The sequence below is a fragment of the Aspergillus wentii genome, assembly GCF_001890725.1.
Source record: "Aspergillus wentii DTO 134E9 unplaced genomic scaffold ASPWEscaffold_2, whole genome shotgun sequence".
NCBI lineage: Eukaryota > Fungi > Ascomycota > Eurotiomycetes > Eurotiales > Aspergillaceae > Aspergillus > Aspergillus wentii.
The window spans coordinates 4385327-4406495 of NW_024467833.1; the positions used below are offsets into that span (position 1 = coordinate 4385327).

The 21169-nt window shown below is 49.5% G+C and overlaps 5 protein-coding genes across 5 annotated transcripts; 2 read left to right on the forward strand and 3 right to left on the reverse strand.

Moving 5' to 3' along the window:
* Positions 1 to 1297: 1297 nt before the first annotated feature.
* On the reverse strand, positions 1298 to 4666 carry pdeB (3',5'-cyclic-nucleotide phosphodiesterase PDE2; the record flags this gene model as incomplete). The annotated part of the gene is made up of 5 exons (XM_040827606.1): positions 1298 to 3396; positions 3448 to 3620; positions 3669 to 3731; positions 3784 to 4384; positions 4462 to 4666. The coding sequence occupies 5 exons, from the start codon at positions 4664 to 4666 to the stop codon at positions 1298 to 1300; spliced, it is 3141 nt and encodes a 1046-aa protein (XP_040693398.1).
* Positions 4667 to 6753: 2087 nt separating this feature from the next.
* Positions 6754 to 7450, forward strand: ASPWEDRAFT_389752 (uncharacterized protein). Its single transcript, XM_040835006.1, has one exon. It carries the CDS (start codon positions 6921 to 6923, stop codon positions 7272 to 7274), a length of 354 nt encoding a protein of 117 aa, XP_040693399.1. The 5' UTR covers positions 6754 to 6920; the 3' UTR covers positions 7275 to 7450.
* ASPWEDRAFT_389751 (DNA-binding E3 ubiquitin-protein ligase SNT2) lies at positions 7451 to 12913 on the reverse strand. The gene is made up of 3 exons (XM_040835005.1): positions 12057 to 12913; positions 11520 to 12003; positions 7451 to 11461 (listed from the first exon to the last, which is right to left on the reverse strand). The coding sequence occupies exons 1-3, from the start codon at positions 12811 to 12813 to the stop codon at positions 7627 to 7629; spliced, it is 5076 nt and encodes a 1691-aa protein (XP_040693400.1). The 5' UTR covers positions 12814 to 12913; the 3' UTR covers positions 7451 to 7626.
* Positions 12914 to 16602: 3689 nt separating this feature from the next.
* ASPWEDRAFT_103788 (DEAD/DEAH box helicase) lies at positions 16603 to 19815 on the forward strand (the record flags this gene model as incomplete). Its single annotated transcript, XM_040827594.1, has 8 exons — positions 16603 to 17451; positions 17511 to 17693; positions 17738 to 18212; positions 18262 to 18433; positions 18484 to 18645; positions 18693 to 19139; positions 19190 to 19610; positions 19657 to 19815. 8 exons carry the CDS (start codon positions 16603 to 16605, stop codon positions 19813 to 19815), a joined length of 2868 nt encoding a protein of 955 aa, XP_040693401.1.
* Positions 19539 to 20993, reverse strand: ASPWEDRAFT_37561 (uncharacterized protein). Its single transcript, XM_040834713.1, has 3 exons — positions 20418 to 20993; positions 19823 to 20354; positions 19539 to 19771 (listed from the first exon to the last, which is right to left on the reverse strand). Exons 1-2 carry the CDS (start codon positions 20980 to 20982, stop codon positions 19894 to 19896), a joined length of 1026 nt encoding a protein of 341 aa, XP_040693402.1. The 5' UTR covers positions 20983 to 20993; the 3' UTR covers positions 19539 to 19771; positions 19823 to 19893.
* Between the last annotated feature and the right edge of the window lie 176 nt (positions 20994 to 21169).

Here is a 21169-nt window from a genome sequence, read left to right on the forward strand (position 1 = left end):
GTATATAGAAGATTCGGGCAGCTATTTATTAATGGATGGAAATGCATGGGAGGAGAAGAGGAGAAGAGGAGGGAAAAGCGGAGCCTGATGGATGAGTATCAGTTGGCAAGGCTGGGAGAAAGAATGGGAGTGAACAAAGGACTTTCCCCACTTTCTGTGGTGTTCAGACAGGGAAAGCCCCCTGAAAGAGAAACGTATTTAAGGGCAGGGAATAAATAGCACTTTCTGTGGTGTTCCGACTAGGGAGTTATCCCGGACCGTCACTGACTGGCCTCTAATGATGGCGCCCGCAGCAGGATTTGTTCTCATTGGTACTCCGTACTTGACCTGCATTTGTATCGACATGAGCCAAGAGTCGGAGCATCGAGAGTCTAGATGTAGAAGATCCGGTAGCAGAGTATTGGTTAAAGCGTAAGGTACAGCAGAGGCTATAGGATGAATATCTTGATATAAATATTGATTTAAAGGCACTACTTCATACTACTTGATACTTATCAGGACAAAACCATTGACATTACTACCAACCACCCTAACAACACTCGGTAGTAACTAACATCAATATCAATTAATAAGAAAGAGGAAAAGAAGAAAATCCAAAGCAAAACGATAGATGGTATTGCAAATGACATCAAACAGTCACAGTCAGATGAGAATAGAAAGAATAGAACCGAATGAGATGAAATGAAGTGATGAAAAATGAAGAAATGAAGAATTATACAGTCAGTTCCAGAGGCTGGATCCTTGAAACGCCTAAACACGCCCCGATTCTAGATGAATGTTTTCCCCTGTCGCCCCCAAAATCCAAAGCCGGACTCGTATCGTTCAAGGTAAAATAAAGTAATGAGTAAGAGGAAGAGGAGAAATGAAAGATAAAGCAAAGGAGATCAACATGAAAATGGTAGATGTAGATGATAGAATAAAATGAGATGATAAAGTGAAAATGATAGAATGATAGACGGAGAAGTGAAAAAAAAAAAGACACAAAGAAGAAAGATGATGAAAGAGGGAAAAGGGGGTTGTGCCTGTCCAGCTGCCGATTCGGTATTATCGACCTTTTCGAGACCCAGCTGACAAGCATTAAACATAGATAGCAAAGCCATATGCAAGCTATCAGTACAACCCAGTCGTGATTCATAACTTCCATCGTGAATTCGAATTCGTCAATAGGTGTACCCTTTTCATGAGCCCATTATCCGATCCATTTTTTGAACCCAGCCTTCAACCCCAACCCAAGAGCCGCAAACACCTTGTAAAAATCAAACCAAAACCGAACCAAAATATAATAAACCCCGGCAAGTCACGTCTCGCCGCTTACCTCCTGGTGTGCGTGGTGGTTTCTGCGCTTCCAGAATGCTAGGCGCAGTCGACTTCGACGCTTCGGCAGCCTGCGAGGCGGCGTGTGCTCACCGGGAGATTCCTCTCCGTGGTGATTCCCGTGGTGATGCCCGTCGTTCTTCACGCTCCCAGCAGTCGTCGTGGATTTGGAAGAACTGCCTCTTCCGTTCCCGAACACGGTGGCCATGACATGGTTCTTATTCCCGTCATCCACATGTTGATCAGATCGATGAGACCTATGCGAGTTATGGGATGTATGGGAAGCACGAGAAACATGGCTCTGGCCAGAAGAGCTGTAGGTGCCCTGGTGTTCTCGATCGACTGGGGTGTATGCGTTTGAAGAACTCGCCCGCGTGCTGGTACTGTCATGGTGTTCGTGTTCCCCAGTACTGTCTCGGGGAACACCCTTGTCGTCGCCACTATCCACTGTGAGAAAGCTGGTGGCGTTGGTAGCCGGAGAGATGGGTGTCATATTGTTGCTGTACGCACTGATGCTTTGTGTGCGGGTGCAGCTGTTTCTCTGAGACGTCGAGGGTGCCGACGTACGCACAGACGAGCCGGTGTTGGCGTGTTGGCGATGCTGGCCCTGAGGGCCATGGCGTGAACTGCTTGGTCGTTCCGAGGCGTTATCAAGTGAATGATCACGGTTCCTTGAGGGGTCTTGAGCTTCGCCCTCGTCCATAGATGCATTGGCAAAGATAACAGCTGCCAGGACCGCTGGGTCCCGTGCGCGGTTGGGGTCAAGCGTTGGCTGTTGGTCACCCTGGGGAGGATGGATTGGCGGCGCATTTCTGTCCGGCCTGCTTGCAAGCGAAACCATCGTAAGATCGGGTACGGCCGTTGATGATTTCCTAGACGGTGTTCCGGGAGGATATGGGCTCCCCGTGATATCCATCGAGGGACCAGGTGTATCCGGCGAAACAACCGGACTTATGGTATTTTCATTTATGGCCCTTTGTTCGACAGAGTCTTGACTGGGCGAATGGGTGCTACCGAAGTAGTCGCTATCGTCGCCAGTCTCAGTAGTCGCGTGTTGGAGGTCGTTAGGTGTTTCCGGGGGTGGTTTAGGAGTTCCCACAGGCGCAGAACGACGCTCCTTCACTTCCCTCGATTCGGAAGGTGGACTTGAAGAACGGGGAGAAACGGTATCCTCTGAGCGTATCTCCGCCTGCAGGATTTGCTTCCTCTTTTCCAAATCCGCAAGGAAATGCCATTTAGCCTGGTTGCTTCGAATCTGCTCAGCCGTAAACTTCAACTGTGGCAGGATATCCGATACACCCTCGAAGAGAGGAAGCGCAAAGATCGACATGAACCCAATCTGGCCAGTGGCCAGTTTGTAGATGTTGCCAAGTTCCGGAGGACCCCCAAACAAAGCAGTCTCCATGCCAACCTCCTTTTCCATCTCGCCTTGGTTGGCAAACTCTTCTTGGAGAATCTTGGTCCATTTCTCTGCAACCTCCCACGGCCGCGCCACATTGCTGATATCGGCACACTTGATCAACAGACCACACAGGAGCGACTTGTACATTTCGATATCTTGAACCTTCCACCCGTCGACGGTCTTGTTGTTCTCGTAAAACCGTTCCTGCAATGACCCTAGCCTTTCCATGAACTTCTGATGAACGCCCATGTCTGTCGCCAGAATCGAGCTAATAAGCAGCTTTCGAAGCTGCTTATCCTTGAAGGCGGCAGGCCAGTGACGGCGTAGAATCTGAGAAAAGGCAGCGCAGTGGAATGCCTCCAAGACAGAGTTGTCGTTGTAGAGCTGCGCCAAGGGTGAATTGAGCTTGACGAGAAAGAAGTTGTTCACTCCAGGGTGGCCAACATCGTGGCCAATAGCAGAGATCAAAAGGGTGAGCGCATCGAACGGGGCGAGAAGAGAGGCAATGGGAGTCGAGGAACCAAGTGCGGGAACGGCAGATGAGTACGGGGGCAAGGCGCCAATATGAAGCAGGAAGCAAAAGACAGACTGCAAAACATCAATGGCATGGCGAAAGTTATGGTACAGCACAAATGAGTTATAGGCAGCGCGACAGGCGAGTAAAAATGTCCGAAGTTCGCCTAGATATTGTCAGCTGACAGTGACGCCCTTCACCGGGCTCCTTCACTTACCTGGAGTCAATCGCCAGTGCTCTAACTCTGGCATCTGGAATGCATGCTGAAGCATTTCGCACGCTCCAAAGACAAGTTCATCCTCCGAGAACTCGTGGGCTTTGAAATTCCAGTTTCCAATTTGTTGCTTGACGAATTTTTCACGTTCAGGGCTTACATCCAGTTCTCTGTTGCTCATAATGAGCTGATGAGTTGGTGATATAGGGTCATATCCTACGTACCGATCCTGAAATTCTTCGATAACTTCTTCTGGATCACAAATACCTTTCATGAGTTTCGAGACCCTGGTGGCGTTAGTCTGGAAGACACAAACCGCTGCATTGGAAAGGCACTTACATGGCTTCTCTCAGATAAGCATATGGCTGCTCATCATGAACACCCACCCAAGAGTGTTTTCGAAGCTTTCTCCTAGCCAGGAACCGTGATTGTTCTTTTTGCGCCGATTTTCGAGTCCGATACGCATGGACCACAAGGCCCTGTACCCTAGATCGGTCCAACGGAGTTGTGAGAACTTCGACGGCCCCAGCATCCAAACACCGAGTGATTTGATGAGGATCTGCTGTGAGAATGTTTCGGCTTGGCTGTTCAACAGGGCTGCTCGTCATTCCTGCAGACACGGTTCGCAAGACTGCAACAGGAACGATTACATTGGGCGATTCTTGAACTTGAATATCGGCGGAGACCCCCGACAGCAACTGCAGGCCATAGGTTTCCTCCGATTGGGAGGAGAAAGTAAAGCCATGTCGCAAAGAGGAAGGCGAAGGAGGACTGGTCTCCGACCATGACGCACGGCTGATCTTACGACGAGCCGGACCGATTTCATCGGTGCCAAGATCGATGTCGAAGAACGCAAAAACCGGTGTGCAGTTATATCCGGCACGGTCGCTAAGTTCTGCTAGTTTTGTCGCAAAGGATGTTCCTGCATGGCACAAATAAACTACAAGGGAAATCCGATCAGCAAACCGATCTCGGATGGGAAATGCCGGGGCAGTGATTGGAGGGAAAGGGACATACTCTGTTTGCACACCTGCAGCAAAAGTTCCACATCCGACCGAAGCGACTCGGGTTCTTCTGCGATCACCGAGACGCTACCCGACGAGGTCGTCGACGCATCGGATAACCTCCTGTGCACCCATCGCTCTGACTTTACACGATCATCAATATAAACGGCGGAACACTCCATGCGATCCATGTTGTCGGAATAATTTGAACCGACCATAGTTTCCACTTCTCCGATCGGACGTCAGGGTCACAAAGCCAGAGAAGCGATAGAGACAAAAGAAGAGATCAACACTATTCGATCCGAACACGGTTTCATATGGTTGAATACCAGGATCAAACTCGGGCTCGTCGCGTAGGTCGAGAGGTGTGTTCTGAGGAGGGTGTGGGGGGGAAACGAGCGGCTGCGGGTGAAGGATACAAAGGAGAAAGGCGACTAGTGTTGTGAAAGAAAGAAGGATAGATCTGTGTTATTCCACCGAGTCCGATCCTCGAGAAGAAGCCGGAGAGTCGAATTCGTAAAGGACGAAGAACAACTGGTCCAAGCGAATAAAAAACCAGTGATCAGCGATTCCAGAACCCAAGCGACTGCGCGAAATCTCCAACAATGGGGTTTGTTCCGCTGCAGCTGTCCAGCCCCGATAAGGGGAAAATGAAATCAAATTTTAAATCAGGGTAATGGGTAGTAGTTTTTCTCTTTGATTGCAGAACCTGCGGGGGGTGCAGCACCTGTCTAAGAGTCCCTTTCTGAGACAGCCCAGTCTTTGTACTGCACCGGAACCACACGCACGTTCGAACGAGGCGGCCGGACGGCTGGCTGCAATCGCCACAAGAAGAACTCGGGAGGATAGATCGGGATCGAGGGAGAGTAGAAAGGCGATCGCGAAATCGAGGAGGATTGATAGCTAGGAAAAGATTATACGGCGAGGGAAAAGGTCGGGTGCGAAGGTCCAATTGGTAAAGGCTCGAACAACCGCGTCGTCGTCGTCGTCGTCGTCGAAGAACCGGGGTCAATGTCGCCGATCGTGAAACCCACCAAAGGAAAGGAACTCAAAGCGTCGCGACGCATGCAGTCGCAGTCTAGAGTGTAGAAAAATAGAAGAAGAGAATCCGTCTGGTGTGTGGAGAGTAGGAGTGAAAAAAAGAAAAAGAAAAAGAAAAAGAAAAAAAAGAAAAAAGAGGTCCTAAGGCGTCATGGTGGGCCGCCGAGAGGGCCGCACGGGGAAGGATGGCACGAGAGATGGAGAGATCGGAAGAAGGGGGATGGAGGGAGGCGATGGAGGCACGGGGATAGAAGTGAGGAGAAAGGAAGAAAGAAGAAAGAAGAGAAGATGAAGATCCCTAGATTGGATGGATGGGGGGAGGGGAAGAATGAAGAGGGAAGAAGAAGAAAAGGAGACGGGAAAGAGAGACGGTAGAGATGTTAGAGAAGAAGAAGAGAGAGTGATAAAAACAGGAAAAGGGAAGAAGAAGTGGAGAGAGAGCGAGAAGAATGGGGATGGAAGGCAGGATAGGAGGATAGATTGCAGAGTTAAGAGCAGTCAATGTATCCAAATCCCCGGGGAGAAGAAGAAAAGAAGAAGAAGAGAAGGCAAAAGAGGGTTTTCTGCCCGCCTTCTGGAAGGTCGGGTGGATATCACCATCCATTTACCATATTATTTATATTTATATCGTGAAATATACCTACAAATAAAATAAAATATAAAATATCTTACAAAATAGAATAAATATCTCTAAAATAAAAAATATTTATTTATGAAATAAATAGATAAAAAGACGAACAACACAAGAACAACACACAGATAAAGTGAGCGGAGAGAGTGGAGCGGAATGACGCTTAGGCAAGCGACCGAATCAATTATTATTAGTTCTGCGACTTTTCTAGAAAAGAAACATGCCGTGTCTTTTTCTTTTCTTTTTTTCATGTACATTACAGTACGGGATCCTAAAATGATAATTTATCCAATTTGACTTTATATTTCTTGTTTCACTTTGTTATCCGGTTTGATCGGCCCATTCAGATGAGGTGGATTCGATTTGGTCGTGGTTGACTCGATACTGCGTACAGTTACACGCACAATATTATTTAAGATTATTATTTCCAGTTCTCTATCATCTACAAATACAGAATAAAATGTAAAAATGTACTGTAAAAGCAATAATATATTCTAGAAGTTCCGTGCATACACACAGTCAGCATCACCACCACAGTGGATCTTCAGTGGCGATGATGCGATTTATGCTTAGGGCACAGACAAACCCTCGCGCTGATTCGCAAACCATGCCTGGCCAGTTGTGGTCCATGATGTGATGGATGATCCTGTGGCGAATCCTCACACTACCTTTTTTTTTTTTTAAACTTCTTTACTGTGACTGATGTCAAGGTTGAAGATAGAATACTGTTAAAATGAATAAATATTATTGTGTCTACTCGATTAGATAGTGATAGTTTATGCATGTAATCCGATGAGGACATGGCTGTGATCCACCAGACAAACTATCCCTCCTCTGTATCTACAGCTTCAGTCTTCTACTTCTACGATGTACATCCTCAAAGTTGGTCTATGTATAACATCACGTTCATCCCTGTTCATCCTGCTCATCGTTACTCCTTCCATCACCTAGCGATTCGACCTCCCCATACCCCGCATACTCCCTCCTACACGCCTACTGCACATCCCACGCAATTCGCTTGTTGTCCTACGCTTTCTACTGTCCTACGCGCCGATCAAGACACATTTATATCTGATTCGATATCTCTAGGTCACAGGTCACAAATGCAAAAAAAAAAAAAAAAAAAAAAAAAAAAAAAAAAAAAAAAAAAATAGACCATTTTAAAGAAGAATAAACTCAAAAAAGTAACACGCTGATAGATGCCCGTCCCAACCCATGCTGTTGCTTCTCCTGCCCGGTCGGTCCGGGTTCTCCGGACCTCGTTAACACATGCAAAAAAAGTCTCTCGCTGATACATAATATGAAGAAGATCAAGACAAAAAGAAAATCGAGGGAAAAAAAAGAGAGAAGCAGGGTGACAAAAATGAATAAATAAAGTGAAAGGAAAAAAAATATAAAATATGCGGACAACTGGCATCGTCCCAATTCCCTATTTTTCGATGCCAGAAAATCAGAAGATCGTACAAAACCCTCCTTCCATCGTTCCCACCAAGATTCATATATAGCCTAGGACAGTAGATTCTTCAATGATGGACTGGCGCTGGCTCCAGATCCACCGCTCGTCCCATTAACACTTGCGTGTCGCCCGCTGCTCATCGGCACCGCTGGGGCGGGAACGGGCGTGTCCTCTAACCGACTCGGAGGTGTCGGACCCCGCGGATCAATCTGTGCTTGCGAGACTGGCGGTGACTGCGCTGGCACGCTGAGAACGCGATCCACTGAATAAACCCGAGGAGGTCCCGCGTTTAACGCGCTCAATGAATGCTGAGGCGAATGTCGCACCATTGTCGCTTGCACACTAGGTGGTGATGTCGACGATGCGAACGGCCGTGGTCCTGGTGTGTGAGAGGGATGCGGGGAAGGAACTGCGACGGGGCCATAAGGACTATGGTGTGTCGGATATGCCTGAGGCGGCGGAGGCGGTGCGCCATTGGTATAATGGGCTGGTGGTGGGGGTGGAGGTGCATGATGAGAAGGCTGCTGATAGCCGTTCATATGGTGAGGCGCATGGTGTGGTGGTGGTGGTGGTGGTGGCGCCGGGCCGCCATGGTAAGTCGGAACTGATATAGTACCATTGCGAAGCGCTTCAGGCGAGCGGGGGTCATACCCGGCATACTGAGGCGGAGGAGGAGCCGGTCCAAGTGGCCTTGGAAGAACCCCTGCAGGGGTCGGGTGTGCGTGTGGCCCGTAAGGATGAGGGTGGTATTCTGGAAGCCGTGGCGCTGGGAGGACCGGTCGCTGGCCTGAATACGGAGAGGGCTTGGGCTCAGGAGAGGGCGGAGCCGCCAAGGTCTTGAGATGACACTTGTGGCATTCATAAGACGTTTGCTGTTCTCCACCAGTAGGGCTGTAATCTCCGTTGGGCCTCGTTAAAGAGGGGCCATGGAATGGAGGACTACCCAACCCAATTCCATTCAGTAATGGTGTCCTGTTGCTAACACCGGTTAATCGGCGTGGTCTGTCGAGAGGCCACCACCTTGGGCTGAATGCTGAAGCGCAGCGTGCGCATTTCCTCTCCGCGTCCGTTCCAGTGACCGGACGAGGAGCAGGACCCTCTGAATCGATGTCCATTTCATCCGGCGCATCCACGGGTGATGTCGTTGAGTTCTTGGGGCCATCTTTGGTGGGCGACAGAGCTGCAACACCATTGACTGCGGATGGTCGTCGGTGTCCAAATACTGGGACATTTTGCGAGGCTCCAACAGTCTGTTGAACGTAGGCTGCCTTACGGATAGTTCCAGTCAAGGTCAAGTCTGCCTGCTTGTAAGTCTGGGCAAAGCGTTGCAAAGCATTGAGACCCTCCTGTTCTGTCGCTTCCCCTATGTCATGAGAATGGGGAGAAGCTGTGTGGTGAGGACACCAAATCGCCGGCGCAGCAGACCCAACTTCGTCGCCAAGTCGCATGCTGTGCACAGTATCCCTGCGAGAGCTCTTGACCGGAGTGATGTCAAATCCAAACTTGTACTGTGCCTGGAAAGCACAGCCAACGTGGAAATGAGCATTGCAGCCACTGTGATGACAAGAAACGCACGCGCCTTTGTTGGTCTTGCAGATCTTGCAAGTCTCGCGATACTTGTCCGCTGGAATGAACCCAAAACCCTCTGCAGGCTCAAGTTCTTTGGCGTTGCCGAATTTGATTTCGGGGGTCCAAACAGCGCACGTAACATGCACCCAGTTGTTTCCGGCGGTTCGCTTCAGGGGCTCTCGGGGGCCAATCGGTTTTCCAACAGCCTCTTGTCTCTGGCGGTACAGCTTGATAGCCTCGTTCACCATCTCCTTCTCCAGCCTTTCCTTTTCGCGATCTCGGTCTGTCTTCTTCTTGTGTGAAACTCTTGGCGCCTCCATCAGTTCGTGTTCGGTCCACGTAACAGGACACAGCACACATTCGTAACAGGTAGAGATCATCGGGTTCCTGTCGTTGGAGCACATGTCACACAGCCATTTGACACAGTTGCGCGACGGGCTGACACCATAGCAAGACCGATGGACGGTCAAGCGACAATCCCGACAGGACACATGCTGATCCCCCATAGGTTCCATGCTGTTGCAGATGGCACAAGGAAGCGTCTTGGCTTTTGGTGGATCCGGGATGATCGGTGCTGGCTCGGGGGCTTTTTCGGGAGCGGTCTTCTTCTTTGGCGCAGGTTCAACTGATGTAGCAGCCGAAGTTGCCGCACTGTCCTTATTATCCGCCCGTCCCTTGTTGTTCCCGTTATTGGTCTTCTTGCCAGATTCTTGCTGGACCTGAGGGTTGGCGTTAACAGGGACGCCAATCGAAGCTGCGGTAGCTGCAGTAGCACTGCTTATGCTAATGGGGATCTCTGTGGCGACAAGAAGTTGGGCCAGCAACTCTTCATCAACGCGCCGACGCCACGACTTATTACCGCTTTGAGCGATCTTCTTCGCGACTTCATCGACATTTTCCCACTGTATCCCGTACTTTCTCCACAGTAGTGCACACCGTAGACATAGGGCAACCTGGAGCTGTGGCCCTTTATCGCGTTTGTTGGACGACGGCTCCGCCGGAACCGTAGAGCCGGGCGCAACTCCAGGCGCGCGCCGCCACTGGCGCGAATTTCGCGTTGTACAAAATTTGCACTGGAACCCACGCTTCTTGTCGGCCGCTTTGTCATTATCAAAGGCAGAATCGTCCTGGTCATCAGCCACATCATCCACGAGTTTGGCGGTGGTGTTATGTCGCTTGGCTTCTTTCTTGCCCCGTTTCCCTTCGAAGTTGCCCCAAACCTGTCTACCCCGTGGCGTTTTCTTCCACATGTAATAGAATCGGACAATCTGGTAATGCGGAACGGTCTTGACATGCTTGGTGATATTTCGCCACTCGGATCCGTACTTGGCGACTCCTTGCTCGAATAATTTAAGCTCCTCGGGGCGCAAATGAGGCTCTTTGAGATCCTTGTACTTGTTGGCTTTCTTCAGCTTCGCGAGGGCGGCATCGGCGTTGAAGCTTTCAGAGTAGAGCAACTCCAGGGCCTTGTCCAGGAAGTTTGTCGAATACTTCTCAACTCCAATGTGGGGCGCCAGTTCCTTTGCGCGATTCATATAGTCATCGATGAATTTTTCCCGCTCAGCAGGGCTAAGTTCCGCGCCAGGCGCATCGTCCTCACCTCGGGAAGGCAGTTGCGAGGCAGTAGGCATTTTGAATTTCAATTCAGCCGTACGAACCTGCTTTCCACCCATCGGGACTGGCTCATCCTCTCCACGTCGGACGTATCCAGTTGGCTCATCCATAACCCATTTAGGGCGGTTTGCCTTTTCTTGCTTCGCTGCTTCAATTGCGGCCAGAGCCTCTTTTCCAAGCTTGGAGTCCTTGCGGCTGCCAGAGCTCTTCATGTACTTTTTCTTGATATCGATGGGTTTGACGTATTCCACAGGGCGTCCTGCCCATGGAAGAATGTTGGCCTGGTGTCGGGGTCCTAGTCGCGAACTCGCTCGGGGATATATTCGGTCATCGTAGTCCAAGGCATCTTCCACCCGACAGTGGATACCCAAATACCGGTACGGCCACATCCTGGCTTGCGCAACCTGTTCCTCCGTGGCTGGTCGAAGCGCTTCTTCCTCAACAAGAGCAGGGGTACTGCCACCGGTGCCGTTGCCGACGCCGTTTGGCTCTTCTTCTTCCTCCTCGATGATCTCTTCCTCTGGTTCGTGGTGGGATTCGCCCATAGTCGGAGTATTTCGAGCTTCGAGTTTCCGTTCCTGAGCACGGCTACAGGCCGCACAAGCCCAGGCAAAGCCTCGGGCTGGTTTCCTGGTCAAAACAGGTCGTACGCAGTACATGTGGTATGTGTGGTGGCAAACGGCACAGTCCACAGAATCAGTGCTGTCATTACTGTTAGAGCAAAAATGTTGATAAGCCAATAAAAAAACCTGAAACATACCTTGCAGCGTACAGACTACACCGCTTGCATGTTTTGACCGCACTTGTAAGCTCCTTTCTTTTTCCTATTTCAACGAGCACATATCTCCAACGCTCATCCAGAACCTTCTTGACGTTGGCGGGGACATTGATCACTTTTTTCGTTGGGATTACATCGTAGTAGCGATGAATGTATCGGTCAAACATCTTATCGTACCAAAAACGATCTCGAGTCTTTCTGTAATCATCGAAATCCTCGATTTCTGATTGATGTCGGATTTCACATTTTCCACGTAATGAGGTAAGCGGGCAAGTATCCGAGTGCATTGACGCGAACACCAATCTAGTGTCGGCAACGCTCCGCTGAATATCACGCGGTCTGTAATACCAGTTGACCCTTAATGCCTCAATCGGTCCAGACGGCCGATCCTTGGAAGGAAGAAATTCCATAATCCGTGCCAAATAATACGGCTCGCCAGGCGGTTCACAAATGAGATACACATGGTCTAAATCCTCATGTTAGTCGAATCTTTCATAAAAAATACGCGTAATTTATTACCATTCACGGCAAAAGTTGTGCCGTCATCGGCTTTCAGTTTGCCATCTTTTAAGCGAGCACCACTATTTTCAAAAGTGACCATATTTGTTTCACTTTGCCCTTGGACAATGCCAGGTGCAGTAGTGAAAATCTTCTTTGCAGCGTTGCCATTTGTCGTATTCGAGTTGTTGGGTGTGCTGGCTGGCTGTTTCCGTTTTCTCGATGAATTTGATGAGGAATTCCCGTCATCCGGTTTAGCGGAGAAAGACGAAGTCCCGGGAATTGATTCCTTGGCGGAGGGCGTCGAAGTGGCCCCATTTACAGCCGTGAGACTTTTTCGTGTATTAGATGAAGTAGTCTTTTCGCCTTCAGGTTTAGAGCCGTTGATGGTGTTATTCGGCGCCACGCCACTGGAGCGTTTAGACGATTTCGACCCCGGGTTGGCAACCTCGAGGTCCATGTCAATGTCGCGATCCTCAGCGTAGTTTGGACGAGGGGCATTTCGACCCCTCGATCGAGTCCCATAAGGAGCTGGAGTGGCGGAGGAGCTGGGAGGCTCTGCGCCCGCTACCTCAGAAGGCGATGCGCTGGTAGTCATGGGCTGAGGGTTAGGTTCATCCACGGTGGTTGGTGGTAGAGGGGTGGAAGAGCCTGCAGACCCCGGCCGGGACGAATGACCAGGGGTGGGCATTCGGCGTTGACTTGGGCTAGATGCCGACGAGTTGGGCCTCACGTGGTTGAGCTGGGACTTTGGAGGCGGTGATGGAACCGGGGACATGACCACCGCAGACAAAAGGGGGGAGCACTTGAATTAGATTGAAGTTGGGAGAGAAAGAGAAGAGACAATGCACTCCGGCGTTGTCACAATGTGGTGGGAACACCAAACTGCCTCAAGACGCGGAGGTGCAGAGCTCAGCAACGGGCCGTGACGGGAAGACGATCCCTCATGAGTCGAGCGAACACACAGGATGAGGGTGCATGCATCGAACGGCGGTGGCCGAGTATCAGACCCCAAGAAAAAATAAGAGAGTGAGTGCGGTGCAATGCAGCAAAAACCCGAAAGGAGGGATCTCGAAGAGAAAATCAGAAAAGTTCTGGTTGGGCCAAGATTTTTGGGTCCTCTCTTTTTTTTTTTTTTTTCTTTTCTTTTTTTTTCCTCCTTCCGGCAAGGGTGGGTGGATAGTGGAATGGAGGATCGATGATATGCCAGCGTGCGGGAACGAAAACGCACTGGGGATTCGGGATATCAAGATCGACCGTCGGAAGGGGACGAGGATAGACTACTAGATTGGGGGAGGAGCCTCTAGCGCCAGTGGCGGTAACAAGAGGACTAGCGGGAAGAAGAAGATCAAAAGAGAGAGAGAAGAGAGAAGAAAGCCGAGATTCGTCCGTAGGGGGGAAAGAGGAAGAATGGGAATGAGACAGACGAATATTTACTGGCGGAGGAAGAGAGGGAGGGAGAAAATGTGAAGGAGGGAAGAGGAGGAAGAAGAAGAAGAAGAAGAAGAAGAAGAAGGATAGTGGCGGTGGAACAGAGAAAGAAAGCAAAACACAATAGGCCAGACGAAACGGGCAGAGGGAAACAGCCGGGATTGTGTCTTTTCAGATACTACTGAATACTGAAGGAAGTAAGGTAGGTGATGCCAGTGTAGGTTAAGTTAAATAACGAAGCGGCCAAGAGCTTAATTAAGGCTCCGGAGGAATCGAGATTGGGATGCGGCCAACGGCGAAGGGGCGAAGAGGGAGAGGGGGGGAGAGGAGGGAAAGGGAAAGGGGAGAGAGGAAGAGGGAAATGAAGATGACGATATGAAGAGAAAGAAGAGAGAAAAGAAGAAGAGAAGAAGAGAATCAGGAAAGACAAGAAAGAAAGAAAGAGACAGGATGCCGACCAGCCCAAATCCACGTCCTCTTTCTGGTGCCCCTAGTCCCGATGTGTTAATATGACGGATCCTCCACCAAAAGGAACCAGACGGACAAGAGGAACTGAAAAAGAAAAAGAAAAAAAAAAATTGGGGGAAAAGAGCCATTCAGACGAGAAAGAAAAGGTATTATTGTCCCTCCATTTTCGATGAGACTGACAGGCAGACAAGCAGCCAGACTCTCTTACCGCGTAGTTATGTGTTTTCCCCTTGCTCTTCAAGGGCGGCTGTCGACCCGTTGGGTGATCTACGGAGGGAATTTAGCGGGATTGATTGCTTGCTTCTATCTAAACGCTGGAAAAAGGGATTGTGTGGGCCGAGCGAACCGATGTGAAGAATCGATCTGTAGGGAGAGTTAAAATACAGAATGTAGAATGTAGAATATATGATGGTGATAGCGATGGGAATGGGATGGATATAGCCTCATCGGAACTGGACACCGCAGGAAAAAAGAAAAAGAACATGAATCGCCATCCTGGGTGGCAGGAATGTTGTCACGTAGGGCAGCGCATGCGCGGTTGGATCTGAGGTTCAACGCCAAGTCCACCAGCAGCAGTCCGCATATATACGGGCATATCTACATATCCCATCTATCAGTAGGCGATCGATGGTCAGTTATTTATTATTGCCCATACACATCAATTCTGCATGTTCTTGATTCACGGGGGAATTATCTACAAATGACTCTTATCCTCCGTGGACGGCTGTTTCAACCTCATGAGGGAGAGGAGAGAGGGGGATGATTTAGCTCCCACTTGCAGAACACACCAGCCCCATCGGACACGATCCCTTTTGCCTCCCTGGGACGAGTAAGAACCGGATTATTAAAAAGTGTTGGTAAGTACGAGTACTAACACTAATATAGCGTATAAAAAGCAAATATCCGATCTTCAATGTCTGTAATCCAAATGAGATATTAAATTGTCCAACAAGTACACACAGTAGATGCCGATGCTGTGGTGACCATTTCCGACCCGCAAATGTGGATTGCTTTTCTTTTTCTTCCTTTCTTGTACGACCCAATAGATATGGACACTAAAATGGACAACCGAGACGGAAAGGGGATGGCCAGCTGTCGATGGTATGTGTTTCATGCCAGCAGTTACCTTAGGATCATAATTACCCAGCAGCCATCTAGGAAAATATAAATACCAGGGATTATTATCTGCATGAGGATTGGTCGCATGATGATGCCCTGGAAGTGGTGATAACACCACCTACAGATGGGCCGACCATGCAGGCAAGAACTCCACATCAGTGTCAGAAGTAGTACAGTCTACAGTAAAGTACTCCTAGGAGAGGTATAACCTAGGTGGGAGATACCTACCGTAATTTGTTTGCAGATGATTTGCCACATTACCTACCCTGCCACCTCAGCAGGAAAACCCCCCCGTCTTTCGGCTATGGACAAGTGATGATGCTGATGGAAAAATCAAAAATGTCCATCAGTCCACGGCTCCAAGCTTTTGGGAACGAGGTGCATGCACTACTGCTCTCAGATAAACTTTATTGTCATTGCGCGGATCACGCATGATATTCTGTATTACCAGATATCAGTCGAATAATAATAATAATAATATCGGATAGTATTTCAGTTCATATGACAGACGCTATTCACGAATCAGACCCGAAAGTTGAGTTGGACAAAATGAGTTAGTTAAGACAGACAGTTGGAGTAAAATGGTGTCTTTTGTTTCAAGGGATATCACCTATGCCCCGCTCCTGGTAATCGTATGTATGTGTAATGGGCCCATCACGCGAGAACATAAGTAGACAGTCGACACGAATACCTACTAAAGAGAGGGAATTACCAGGGCCGCCAGTCCTACTTTAGCTCCTAAGTGTGCTTCCGCAGCAATGGTCACATCGGGTGGATCGCTTTTTTCTTTTTCTTACTGGTCATGCCCAATGTATTCGAATGAGTAATAGTACGAGTACTAGGTACTAAGTGATGACTGAATTCCATCAAACACAGTTACTACAGAGTACTTACCAGTAGTCTAGGTGCCTATATATAACCGTTTATCGAATAGAATATCAGAAGTGAGGGTTAACAAGGGGTCAATATATTTGAAGCCCAACTGCTGTCGTATCAGGTGACCACAGGCAGCATTGACTACGACTGCCTAACCTGTCACAATATCTGATAATATATCTGATAGCTGCCTGCTAGTTAGCTAAACACTGAACTGAATGCTGACTGAATAGCTGAACAGCTGAACATGATTAGTGAATAGTGAATACCCCATAACTGTGCCTCTGTCTGTGCTGGAAACAAAGGCAGGTGGGTCGCTCTTAGTCAGCCCGATCCCAGGCTTCCCGTTGGGCAGGCGAAATCGACGATCCAGGAACGTTTTGCACCGACTTGGCTGTTAGCGCGCCCGCTAGTCGGCACGCTAGCCCGCTTGGGGAAGCCACTGCAGTCGCTGCCTGGATGCGGCTGGTGTCTGTGGCTGCGCTTTCCCGAGACAGGCGCGTTGCACCGCGTCTTGATATCCTCAATGAAGAGGCAACTATTAGCATTATTTATAAGAAAACATAGACTGAAATAGAGAGATCACCTCCTGAGAGGTGTTTATGTTGGACGAACTGTTTCTATCACTTCCGCCCATGATTTCGACAGTACACTAGAAAATCTACCACATAGCATGTCAGCCCAGTCCGGACAGCCATTCCAGACAAATGGCTTTCAGACTTCCATCGACATCGCCCGTGGCCAAGTTTATGATGTACCCTCGCTGGCCGGACACAAGCGTCCCCCAGACCATCCCCCAGCTGACCCTCCCAAAACCACCACTACCATAAATCATCATCCCAGTCATTATCCCATCCGCCCTTCTTCTTCTCATCCCCGAACCGCCAATCAAACCGGTTTATTGCCGGGCTCCCGTTCGGGCGATTTCGCCCGTGCCTCTGTGACCCCTCCGCCGAGTCGTTTGGTCGCTAGTGAGATTCATCCGGTCACGGCCGCCGTCAACGGTTACCACCAGCGCGCAGACCCGCCTGTTGATGTCCCAGGTCCGGATCAGGATCCTCTCCTCTCACTCAGACATCCCAGATATGGTTTGTCTCCGGCCCTGGTGGCTAATTTTGCTGCCCTGGGTGTGAAGAGTATCTACCCGTGGCAGGCGTCATGTTTACTCGCGGAGGGCCTTTTGAAAGGCGAGCGACACCTCGTCTATACGGCTCCGACGGGTGGAGGGAAATCGCTCGTCGCGGATGTTCTCATGTTGAAGCGTATTATTGAGAACCCCTCGCGCAAGGCGATTCTGGTTCTCCCCTACGTCGCGCTGGTGCAGGAGAAGCTCAAGTGGTTGCGCCGTATCGTCGACAACGTGGAAAAGTATATTCCTGATGATGGTGGGGTCGACTCGAAACCGTTCCATCAGCGCTGGAAGAAGATGCAAAAGTCAATTCGCGTGACGGGATTCTTTGGCGGGAGTAGAACTACGGCTTCCTGGGCTGATACCGACATTGCCGTCTGTACGATAGAAAAGGTATGGTACATCCTTGCTACACCGCATTCTAAAATCTGCTCATGTCTTATAATCTACAGGCGAATTCGCTCATAAACACGGCCATTGAAGAGTGCAATATCGGGGATTTGGGCGTCGTCGTTCTGGACGAATTGCATATGTTGGATGATGAGCACCGTGGATACCTCTTAGAACTCATGGTCACGAAACTACTGCTGCTTCAACAAGATATCCAAATTATTGGAATGAGTGCTACGCTATCTGTATGGATATCAAGTCTTTTGTCATACTTTTCTAATCCGGACAGAACACAGAATTACTGGCACAGTGGATGAATGCGAAATTCTTCATCTCAACTTATCGACCAGTTCCTATTGATGAATACCTCGTTTACGAAAATGCAATCTACCCAGCGGTGACGTCCAGGCAGCTATTCCAGACAATTAACAAATTGACGGCAACAACGCCGACATCCCTTGCTGAAACCATGCCCCCGCACCGGAAAATCAACGCCTCGACTGCCCGGCAGCTTTCAAATCCCATGACTAATGCCATGGTAGCACTGGCGATTGAGACAGCTGCCGGAGGATTTGGGGCGTTGGTCTTTTGCGGAAGTCGCCAAGCTTGTCAGATTCATGCCGGGGTAATGAGCGAGGCAATGCCAGTATCGTCTCCCGAAGATCTGAGCAAACGATTGGATCTGCTCGCCGATCTACGAAGTCAGCCCAGCGGTCTTGATCCGGTTTTGGAGACTACTCTGGTCAAGGGAGTGGGCTTTCACCGTTAGTTCCCAGTAGTCACAATTTATAAATGCAAGCTAACCCCATTCAGATGCAGGCATGACAACCGAAGAACGAGAATTGATCGCGCAGGCGTATGATCAAGGTATTTTGAGGATTCTGGTTGCGACATGCAGCCTTGCCGCTGGGGTCAATCTCCCCGCAAGAAGGGTGATCATAAATGGCGCTCGCATGGGTCGGGAATTGGTCGGGCCCGCGATGCTGTATGTGTTTCAATATGCAATGCGTGCATGTTCTTGGCTGATTGACGCAGGCGGCAAATGTGTGGCCGAGCTGGGCGCAAGGGAAAAGACGAGGCTGGAGAGACATACCTTATCTGCGGAAAGGCGGACTTTCAAGCTGTCTGCGACTTGCTTGAGGCCGACATGCCCGCTATTGAGAGTTGTCTAGCACCAGAAAAGAGGGGTCTTAAGCGGTAAGCCATCGACTCGTGTAGGACAGACTGTAGCTAATATGTTCCAGAGCGCTTTTGGAAGCCATCGCAACCGGACTGGCCTCCGGTTCCGAGGCGATCAAGGAATACGTGAAATGCACTCTTCTCTGTCGAACCATAGATAAGAAAATCACATATAGTATCATGGATTCTGCGCTCCAGGAATTAGTCGACGAAGAACTCTTACACTTCAGAGATGATGAGTCGTATGAAGCCACACAGCTTGGACAGGCGGTGGTTGCCTCGGCATTTGCACCCGAAGATGGACTTTACGTCCACGAGGAATTGAAGCAAGCGCTGCAAGCTTTTGTGATGGATGGTGATATGCATATCTTCTACATGTTCACCCCTCTTCAAGTGGCAATGCAAACCCAGATTGACTGGCAAATCTTCCGAGATCAGTTGGATAATCTCGACGAAAGTGGGTTACGGGCTTTGCAATTTGTTGGCGTGCAGCCCGGGTTTGTCAACACCATGTACGTCACTTCCTGGTATTTGTTGTAAAAAACTTCTAACAGTCACGCAGGGTGCAAAGCGGTGCTACGTTGAAAGAAAACACACCAGCTCAGGTAAAGCAAGCCAGAGTATATCGCCGGGCTTACACGGCATTCCAGCTTCGAGACTTGAGTAACGAAGTACCACTATCAACCATTGCCCAGCGCTATCGCATCCCTCGCGGGGCCGTACAGACTCTAGCGCAGCAATGTCACGGGTTTGCGGCGGGTATGGTCAAATTTTGTCAACGTATGGATTGGGGGATGCTCGCAGCGGTCTTGGACCACATGCGGGACCGGTTGGAAGCCGGGGCTCGGGCTGATCTTTTGGAGATGGCCCAGGTCACTTATGTTAAGGGTTGGACTGCGCGACTGCTACGGGACAATGGGTTCCGAAACTTGAGGGCATTGGCTGAAGCTGATCCTAAAGATCTTGTTCCTGTGCTTATGATGGTATGTCTTGCCTTCTTCTCCCGTATTAGCGTAGTAACCTTGTTAGGTGAATCCACGTAAAGCGCAAAGAACTCAACTATACCCCTCGGAAGCTGAGAGGTATTCCACCAAGTTGCTCACCAAATCCGAGGTAATTGTTGCGTCCGCGAATAAGATTTGGGGTATGTCCTTTCTTTTGTTGGGCTGGGTTCTCGATGCTAACTAGTTTATAGAGCGTGAATTACAGGTTGAAATGGACGAGTAATGAACATGGATTGGTATTTGTTGTGTATGAATCTAACGCTCAGTCTTGGAGATATATGATTAGAAAGACACAATAGACATAGAGCCAACTATTCTTGAATCGACTCAACAATGAACCTGAATTAGGCAAAGGACTTGCCGAAACACCATTCAACGCATCCTGCGCCTCCATCACCTCCCCCTTATCCACAAAATCCACAAGCACTACATTCGGCTTTCGTCCATACAGAGACTGGCACGAGTCACTCTGCGCTCCGATACTTCCATCCCCAGTGACAGCATTCGTCCTCGCCGCATGTGCCCGATCCGGAACAAGGACGCCTAGAATATCAACATCTAGAAAGTGATTGACGATATACATACGTCCATCGGGATTAACACCGGGAGGACGATCGATACTGCAATCCGGGATTGAGCCATTCGTCACATCGAAGGGCGTTTCGAAGAAATAGGCGAACTCGTCGAGAATATGCGGCGTTGATGTCGTATTCGCCCCGTAGTCTATTCATCACCTGATATCAATACATCTGCAGTTATCAGATAGAGATTGAGATATATACATACCCAAAAACACAACCAACCTCTTCCCCCTCTCAATCAAACCCCCCAGACTCGGCCACTCGTCTATCTCCAACCCTCCCGCTTTCTCCGGCACAAAAGCATACCCATCCAACCCCACCTTCTCAAACCCCTTCCCAAAACTCTCTACAGGCGCATTATCCCCATTCGTAAGCAGCACCGTAACGACCTCATCCGGATGCCCATCCAACCAACTCTTCACCTCACCCAGGAACTCCTCCAGCGATCCCCCATCCTCCAGAATACAAGACGTATGGCAGACGTGGAGGCTATCCTTGTCGTCGGTTGCGGGTGGGAAGTGGGTTTGGGCTTGGAGGAAGCGGATGCCGAGGTCTAGTTGGTCTGGTATGGCGAGGTTTTGGTTTTGTTGTGGGAGGGGCCCGATGAAGGGGGCGTCGTGGGAGGCGAGGAAGGTGAGGTTCGAGTAGGGGGTGTTGCAGTAGGAGGGGTGGCCGTTGCAGGTGGTAGTTGTTGGTGTTGGTGTTGGTGTTGTTGGGGAGGAGAGGGTGAGGGGGAGGGAGGTTATGAGGGGGAGAAGGTGGGAGAGCATTTTGATATTGGGTATTGATATAGAATGGGTCATTTGTAGATTTCTATATGGGTATATAGGTATATCCATCTATTTTATATTTGTTGCTATATAAATATGTTTAGATCATGGTCATATCAGCAGACTAGTATAGTAGTAGTGCTTGTGACTGAATCCATCATTTGATATACACATCCATCTGTTCTTT

Excerpts from the sequence above, each read along its gene's own strand:
- ASPWEDRAFT_389752 (XM_040835006.1), top strand. The coding sequence starts at position 6,921 with ATGGCTGTGATCCACCAGACAAACTATCCCTCCTCTGTATCTACAGCT.
- ASPWEDRAFT_389751 (XM_040835005.1), bottom strand. The coding sequence starts at position 12,813 with ATGTCCCCGGTTCCATCACCGCCTCCAAAGTCCCAGCTCAACCACGTG. Across the intron at positions 12,004-12,056 it reads CACAACTTTTGCCGTGAATG|ACCATGTGTATCTCATTTGT; the intron begins GTAATAAATTAC and ends ATGAGGATTTAG. Across the intron at positions 11,462-11,519 it reads TGTAGTCTGTACGCTGCAAG|CACTGATTCTGTGGACTGTG; the intron begins GTATGTTTCAGG and ends CAGTAATGACAG.
- ASPWEDRAFT_37561 (XM_040834713.1), bottom strand. The coding sequence starts at position 20,982 with ATGCTCTCCCACCTTCTCCCCCTCATAACCTCCCTCCCCCTCACCCTC. Across the intron at positions 20,355-20,417 it reads GAGGTTGGTTGTGTTTTTGG|ACTACGGGGCGAATACGACA; the intron begins GTATGTATATAT and ends GGTGATGAATAG.